The 8,942-nt window shown below is 41.6% G+C and overlaps 1 protein-coding gene across 1 annotated transcript; it reads left to right on the top strand.

Moving 5' to 3' along the window:
* The first annotated feature begins 13 nt into the window (after positions 1 to 13).
* DTX3L (deltex 3 like, E3 ubiquitin ligase) lies at positions 14 to 7,516 on the top strand. The gene is made up of 5 exons (XM_009327163.1): positions 14 to 68; positions 154 to 374; positions 2,346 to 3,884; positions 4,613 to 4,830; positions 6,494 to 7,516. Exons 1-5 carry the CDS (start codon positions 14 to 16, stop codon positions 6,561 to 6,563), a joined length of 2,103 nt encoding a protein of 700 aa, XP_009325438.1. The 3' UTR covers positions 6,564 to 7,516.
* The last annotated feature ends 1,426 nt before the right edge of the window (positions 7,517 to 8,942 follow it).

The raw sequence follows: 8,942 nt of genomic DNA on the forward strand, positions 1-8,942 counted from the left end.
GAGGGGGCGGGAAATGGCCGCCGAGGGCACCATCTTGTGCCCCTGGGCAGTGCATGGGCTGGCAAAGGGCAGGTGATCTCTGTGGCCGCTTGTAGCCAAAAAGTTTTAAGGTAACTTTATCAGCCTCATCTTCCTGTCCCCAAATTACTGCAGATAAGAAGAGCGTGGAATCCCGCACGGATCATATCTTGGAAATCGGTGCCAGACGCCTGAAGATAGTCATCCAGCCAGGAGAAGGGGACCTGAGCAAGAGCCAGTTTACAGAGCAGGCCTCCCCCAGCTACTTCGTCCCTTCCAGCTCTTCCCCACCTCAGCAGGAGCAGCAGGCAGCCAAAGGCCATGGAGACAGGACAAAAGAAGTCATTACCAAAAAGGTACATCAGGAAGAGCAGTAACAAGCAGTGACATGACCTGCCTTGCTTGTAGTTCCATGAGTCCTTTGCGTTGCTTTATGTTGCACTTCAATATTTCATGCCAAGCAAATGTCAGTTACATTATCTTAGTCAACAAAATGGGGGCAGGGAGCAACTTTTGAGTGCTGGACCACAGGTCATCCACACATGTTAACAGCCAGCATGTTCTCCAGCATGGCTTTGGCACGTGCCAACCTCTGTTCCCCAAAGCGGCACCCTGGCAGGTCTTGGGGGATAGTATGCACCAAGGACTGCTTGGTGGAAGCAAGTGGAAAAATTGTGTGAGATTTGAATCCCTTCCTGCTACACAGACCTCTAACACTATTTCAGCATGTTTTGCACCTTCAAACAGCCCTAATTACTTCCATCCCTTACTTCAGTGTTAAAAAAATCTGCTCTGATGGGATGTAGCACAACAAACATTATTTCAGACACTTTGAACTAGAAGTTATGCAGAGAAGAAAAGATCAACTGTGTGTTAGGGATATGGAGTAGGGCCAGGCTACGTGTTACATGATGTGGCTCTACCAAGACACTGATATCTGGCCCAGAGGGTTTACTCTGTTTTGCATAGCAGCATAGATGTAGCTTTTGAGGCATAGCACATGCCAACATATTGGTTATTTGACATCTGGAGCAGTATACTGCAAATTTCCCCATCCTTCTGTCTGTGCAAAGTAGAGATGTGAACGTTTGTTATTATTTTTCAGAATCCTGTTTTCTGCCTTAATCCTGAGTTACTAAAGCATGACTTTTGGGAAGGTTTTAAAGAAAGATAGTAGAGAAAACTAGAAAGTCTAATATAATTAAAGGACAATGTAATATAACTTACATGTGCTGTTAAAACATGTTGTGTCTCTGTCATCCAAGACAGAGACAGACAGGTTCTTTTGGGGATCCTTGGCAGAATGACAATGGCACTAAGTTGTAGTTACAATTACAGCTTTTTTTTTTTTTAACAGGATTTTATGATTAGCATAGCGTAGAATTAATGATCAGAATAGCACAGGATTTCTACAAGCAGAATCAGTGTAGTACAATTTTATAAGTAGTGGAGCACAGAATTTTATAGCACAGCTTAGCTTATGGTTTCTAATCACCTGGACCCCCTGTAGATCGGGTCAAATCTTAATAGTTGGCTTGCATATCGACATAAAAATCATGATCTAGACTCAAAAAACACATAAAAGAATACGAGTCATTCACTCAGTCTCTGGAGGAAGCAGACGACGGTGGAGGTGTCCCTGGCCACTGGAGGATCACGGGTCTCACTGTCCAGCAGCAGTTGTGGTCCAAGTTCCCACTTAGGACTTGTAACTGCTTGATTTTATATACAGTGCTCTGTGTGCTGTTACACTTCCCTGTTCTGTGACGGGGTCATCACCACCTGGTTGGCGGGGTGCCTGGGACCTTCAAGGCCGGTAAGGAGGGGAGTAGGCGGCCTGGTGCCCAAGAACCTTGAGGACAATAGGGAGGGGAAGAAGAAATCTTTGTTTTCGTCTACTTGGTGCGCAGGACCTTCAGGGCCTGATAATGAGGGGAAAAGGGACTAATACGTGACCAGCTCGGTCTCAGAGAATGACTGTTTGCCTTACAAAACAGCGTTAGTTATGCTAACCATATTACCAGAGGTCAGGAGCAGAGGCTACTGGTCACAGTCTCAAACTAAGTAGCAAAGTTATTGTCTTTGTTCCTGAAATGCTGATGACATTAACAAATTTCATTTTTGCTGCTGACTTAGAAGCAGATTGCTTTACTTACGTGTGTGTAATGTCAGTATACATGACATAAAAGAAACACTGTGTGCAAATGTGTATGTAGTAATCTGACCCTATTGAGATGTACAGAGCTTTTCCTTACTCAAAATATAGAAACAGCAAGCAGAGAACCTTAGAAAAAACAACTATTGATGCCTTCTTGTCTTCTCTTTAGATATTTCTTACAGTATCTGCAACTTTGAATACCAGTATGTTCACTAAACAGCAAAGGGAGAAAATTACCATTATATGTCCAAATTTAAAACGAGAAGGAAATCCTGATATTGATGGCTCTGAGAAATTGACGGGAGATTTTGCAGATATTGAAAAAGCTTATCACTACTTTAAGGATATCCTTGCAGACAATGACCCAAACCATGATTTTTCACATTCTGAAAGTAAGAATGGTTTGAAAGATGAAGATTGTCTGAATACTGAAGAAATGAATGAGCTTACAGTTCTGTCAGCTCTCTATGAATATTTCAGTCATACCTGCAAAGAACAAATCAAAGTACTACGTGAACGTTTTGGAGCAAGTATAAGAACCAAAGTTCATTCCAGTGGAACCACATCAGTATGTTTCACTTCTGATCGAAGTCCTGCATCGATACCAGGAGCTAAGGATTTTTTTATCACAACTTTTCAGAAAAGTGTAGAAGGTCTGAAACAGGAAAAAATTCTCGTAACAAACAGTTACACATTAAATGAGACAATAGTGAAGTTAAATGCTAGGTTTAGTAATCTTCTTGCAAAAAAGGAAGGGAATCAATTGCTACTCCGTGGTCCAGCGAGTGAGATTTTAGCTGCCAAAAATTTTCTAGCAGAGGAAGGTGAGAACCACCAAGCTGGAAAGAATATGAAAATATCATCTGGACTGTACCAATACAGGAATGGAATTGAAGTTGATGCTTCTGTGTTTAAATTGTTGGAAAAAATATTAATCAAAGAAATGGAAGACATTAAAGACAAATTTGATACGGTAATAGAAAAGAAAGACAGTTCATATGGCCAGAAGACGCTCATAATATTTAGGCCCAGGATCGAAACTTGTGATATGTCCTCACATGCTACTGAAAGTTTCGTCAATGCATTTCAGAATGCCTCTGCAATGTTAAGGGAAAAACTCATCAGCTTGAAGCTTTCAGAAGATCAGAAGAAAAGATTAAATACGCTACTTAATGGAAAACAATTTGAAGATCTGCATGTAAAACTTAGGAAGGAGGAAGACAAATTCATCTTAAGTGGTTTACCAAACCATCTTTATGCTGCTGAAAAGCACATTACGAACCTTCTTAACATTGAAGACTCAACACAAACTAAAAATAGGACAGCACTGTCCTCTCATCTCAGCTATCAAGAAGCTTCAGGAGCATCTGAGAAGAAATACAATGGCAGGCAAAAGAATAATCTTTCTTCCAAAGAACAGTCTAAGGCAAAGACAGAAGACGACAAAGATGTGTGTCCAATTTGCATGGAGAGAATTAATAATAAACAAATACTGAGAAAGTGCAATCATGCGTTTTGCAAAAGTTGCATCGCCCAGGCCATGACTTACAAGCAAACTTGTCCTGTTTGTAATACCATCTATGGACCCATGAAAGGAGACCAACCAGAGGGAACAATGTCAACTAGATTACTATCTTCTGCTCTCCCTGGTTATCCCAATTGTGGTACTATTCAGATTACATATAGTATGCGCAGTGGTATTCAAACTGTAAGTATATTTAAAGATTCATAAAAGATATTTTTCCCACAACAAAACCAACATTGAATGTAAAATTAACTATTTTTCCATCATTTTAATGCATGTCCAGGAGAGATGTTTCTTTGTTCTGTACAAATCTGCAAGTATTTAGTTCAGTATTTTGGGGTGCAATTAAGTAATATAGTAGGAATTAAATAGTCAAATGGTAGCCCTTCTTTTTATATGCACCAGGAGAGAGCTACCTGTCTTTAATTTGTACATGGGGAATAACTGAACTGAAATCTATGGAGTGATATAATGTAAACAAAATTTTGCGAGTATAATGAGGATCCTCTGAGGCATTCTCCTAGCTGCTGACACCAGTGGACAAAAATGAATAGCGGGCTGGCTTGTAAGCTTTCCAGGTGAGAAATCAGCTTATGTTACGTGCTTAGAGTCACGACTAGGACTGAAAACGGGATAAATGAAAAAGTCAGGGGTGGGGTGACATGCGTTTGAGAGAGCAAAGAGGAAAAAACATTTAACAATGGATGCATGAGTGATGACAAGGAAATGTGAATGAAACTTATATGAAAGAAATTGTCTAATGAGAAAAAAACACCTCAAAATCAGTCATCAGTCATGCTGTGTCCTTCTGAATCAAAGACAGTATTGCAAAAGCAGGGATGTATGATTTTTACACTTTCAAAGCGTTTATGATACACAATGTGGTTTTGTTTTGTTTTTCTACAAAACAGAGCAACCATCCAAACCCAGGGAAACCTTATTATGCAACTTCTCGAACAGCGTATTTACCTAATAATAAGGAAGGGCAAGAAATTCTGCAGCTCCTCAAAAGAGCCTTTAACCAAAAATTGATTTTCACAGTGGGGCAGTCATGCACTACTGGTGCAAAAGGTGTTATCACATGGAATGATATTCACCACAAAACTTCCACGACTGGAGGGCCTACCAAGTAAGTAGCATTCTCTTTATGTAATTTTATTGCCATCAGATGTGGCAGGAAGGCTACTCTGAATATTTTCCACATGAGAGCTTTCAGATTTTTTATAGCAGTGCAAGCCATTGGCAAATCTGAAGAATCTGTCCTGGTTTGTCACTAACAAAATGATTGTGGAATGCTCTATGGATCCAGACTTGAATTGCCTTCACCAATTGGACAGTTGGAACAAGGATGAGCTTAGTCTTCTGTTGCCCCTCAGGCCACTCATTCAACCAGTGAGTTGTGTAAAGTATCTACTCAGTCAATAGCTACTCTGATGAGAAACTACTTCTAGTACAGGACAGGACAGCAAGCTCTTCATAGCAGCTAAGGTTGGACTCCTGATCTCAGCCTCTTCTGTTACCTGCTGTTTTGCACCAGGAGGTGCTGGTCCATTATGATCCCGGTAAAGACGGCACTCAGACTCTGTAAAATATGATTTGAAATTCTACTTATTAGAGCTAACAGCAAGGAGAAAGAGGTTGTAGTATAGATACGGTTATGTCCTTTTAGATGCTAGGAACCCTGAGTTGTGCAGCATTCAGTGGGCCTCTGACCAGAGCACAGGACACTGTGCCGAACCCGTCCATCGAAAGGGTTACCCCGTATTGGTTGTTTGAGCTATTACAGGATTTTCTTAGTTGAAGACAACTCTGTTCAGCAATTCTTGAGGACTTGCTGCACTTCTAGATAATGGCAAGGACATGCAGGTGGTGTAATCACCGGTACTGAGTGGGAGCTGCCCGCAGCACCTCTCTTAAAGTGAGCTGGCTGAGTCTGTCATGCGGCCACAGGAGGTGCACAGCACAACACAGGCCTGAAGGCCACACCACACGTGCAGCACAGTGCGGCACAGCACCGCACAGGCCTGGGTCCGCCCAGGTTGACTGTTACGTGGATCTCTAATTCCTCAATGTATAATGGTCTTTCGGTCAGGATCGCTACGTCCCACCCCTTGATACACATACAATTGACCTTTCTTAAAGATATGATTAACTGCAGATTATATCAGTAAACTGTTTGGCTCCTGGAAAAAATCTTACAGAGACCAGAGGGAGGCTTGGAACAGTCCTTTCAAGGTTATTGCAGCCTCTTAGGGGCAGGTGTCTTCCTGCAAGCTCTAAAGCTTGGTGTCTAGATCCTCCTTCCTGGACTAGGATCATACAAGAGCAAAAAGTATCGGTTTTACTTTATCTCCCACTCTGCCCAAATGCTCTCCCTAGTTACCACTTGCTTCATACACACTTTTGGTGACGCGCTACTTAAAATCCAGAGGTGCCATTATATTCGTGTTTTGAATGCCTGCTTGGATACCCTTCAGGTCTGATTTTTAGAAAGATGCATACCCAAGCGCCCTATCACTTTCAAGTGAGACAGCAGGCAGCTTTGAAAATCAAGTTCTTAGAGTCAGTTTGGACAACCAAATTCAGCAGCTGCTTTTTGTAAGTTGTTAGCTTTACCCTGTCTGTACCACCTCTCTGACCTGTAAAATAGGGTCTATTGCCTTTATAGAGTAAAAAAGCAAGTGCATACAATTTGTAAAGTGTTTTAAGAGATTTTGATGAGAAGGTTCTGTAGAACTGTGAAGTGCTTCATTGCAGAAGTAGCCCAAACAATTCTTTTCTTCTTCTCCTAGTTTTGGTTACCCTGATCCTGATTATCTGCAGCGAGTTCGATCAGAATTGAAAGCGAGAGGAATTGAATAAAGAAATTTATCAACCGTCAGCTCTTAAGTGTAGGAACTGAACATGTAGCAATTGATTTACTATTCAAGCACCAAGAAGAAAGAAGTTACTTTGTTCAACTGCTGTACTTAAATCACTTGTATTTCGCAGTCAGCTAAGAAAAGCAATCTTTTCTCATCAAACGATATATGTTCTTTTCAGGCATCGTTTACTTCCTTGAATAATGCTTCCCTATATGTGTAACCTTTACAGAATTTGGGTCTTGTGAGTGCAGCATCAGTACTTGTTGCACTTGTCAAATATCAAATTGTGTGTCTTATTTTGCCAGTGAATCTGATCTGCACTTTTTCCCGCAAGTCTTCAGTCTGACCACCCAAACCGATAGAGGCACTACTAGCTTTTATTTTACCAAACACTTAACTTCAGCTTTGTGTTATTATGTCTGTCATCATGGATAGCATCACGTAACCCATCTGCTGGAAAATTTTTACGCAGCTGTTACAGTATCAGCTGTGACCAGGCTATGATCTTTTGCTTCTTTTCCTTTTCGGAGTAGAAATGGCATTAGTGGTTTGGGGTTTAGACATGAAATTAGCATGGATAATGTATGAGGGGGTACGTGGATGCCGCTGTGTTTGTAACCCTGCGGAAGTGCTGAATGCTCAGAGCTGCGTTGGAGCAAATGGACAGTAACAGTGCCTGTGGCCATCTCTGATAATGGGATCCTGGTTCTCTGCCTTCCGTCGTGTTTGAGCTTATATACAACTTTTAAGTCAGCTTTGCAACTATAAAACTATATTCTTCCCATGGCTTCCAATATATGGTTTAAATTGTGTCATAAAGATACTTTCTTGCTACTCTGCACTGTCTAAATAGCCTGCTAATTACCTTTGTGGTGGGGTGAAACAAAGAGCTTTCACTTAATGCAGCCATAATTTTTAGTGAGTTAAACCATTTTCGTTAGGCTACCGAATATAACTAATAAATAAAATATAAAAATACCATCTGCTCAGTTCTGCATTCTTCTGTATAGGTTTTTCCTCCTGGTTTAGATACGTATAGTTGTATTTTTTTTTTTAATTTAGGAGCTTCCTAGCAACGCCACAATTTGGGGTGATTTGGACCCCATGCCACCTCTTTTTTTTTTTAAAAGATTCCCACACTCTGACTAGGCAGTACTACTTTACTACCTTGAGTTTCAGATTTCTTAGTATTGGGCACTGTTTGGTTTCCATGTGGGTTAGGATGACTTTCCCACTGTGATTTTGTTTGACTGTATTTGTTTTCATGTTTTACACTATTTCAAGTTTCCCCCCTTTTCTGTGCAGTAAGATACCAACATTCCAGTTGTCTCTAAATGACTGTGCTGTTCTGCACACTGAAACAAGCTGTGAAGGTCAAATCTCGCCAACTTCTTTTGGTCTCTTGTTTCACTTTCTGTCCCGATAAGCCAGTTGACCGATGCCAGACCGCTCTCTGACAATTCACCGGCTCCCATTTTATCTGTGGCAAAGCTTTGCAGGCTGGGTTTTGCAGCAGAGTCCTATTGACTGTCACTGAAAGTTCCCAAGCCTTTATCCTGTAACCAGCCATACAGACCTTTACTTTCTTATCATAGCTGTACAGTTTAGGAATAAATCTACCTAATCTGCAATCAAAGCCAGGTATTTTACCTGGGTTACAGCAAGGGAGGAGAGCATGTACCTGGGCTAACTGTTGAGAGAACAGTGCATTAGGAAATGAAAGATTAATCACCCGCTGAGAAACAAAGGCATCCCCATGGGTCTGCTCAGCAGTGTGTCTGATGACACATATATTTAGCTGACATCCGCCCATGCTTGTCATATTTAATGACATTTGGTTATTATCAATTTCCTCAATGAACTTTCAGTGAAGTTAGGGGGGGAGATTTTCATTTATCTGCTATTTTAGTGTCTCATATTTGGGCACATTAGTAAAATACGCAGCAAGAAATAGCTAAAACTGTAACCTTCTCAAGGGGAAGTCCTGAGCACGCAGCTGAAAACGTCTCAGCTAGTTGACACGTTGGTCGGAGGAAAATAGTCTTTCGTTGCAAGCTTGCACAGTTGTAGAAGTATTTCTGTCGGAGAAGATGGAAACAGGTAATTTTACTCTGCATCACGACTTGATTTGAAAGCATAACACAGGGAGAGTGAGGTCTGTATTATCCAGTGCCTAAGCATTATCAGTTCAGGCATTGAAAACAGCTGTATTTGTAAAACCGGCTTCTTGTACGACTGTACGGACGTACAACGCGACGTTTATGATCTCCTGAGCCAAGCGGGCTGTGTACCCCGGGGTGCTTTCCGAGGGCGCTGAGAGGCCGCGTCCTGCCCCCCCGTGAGGAGGCGCGGCGGGAGACTGGGGCCTCCGGCCGAC

Source organism: Pygoscelis adeliae, unplaced genomic scaffold (genome assembly GCF_000699105.1).
Source record: "Pygoscelis adeliae isolate BGI_AS28 unplaced genomic scaffold, ASM69910v1 Scaffold227, whole genome shotgun sequence".
Classification (NCBI taxonomy): Eukaryota; Metazoa; Chordata; class Aves; order Sphenisciformes; family Spheniscidae; genus Pygoscelis; species Pygoscelis adeliae.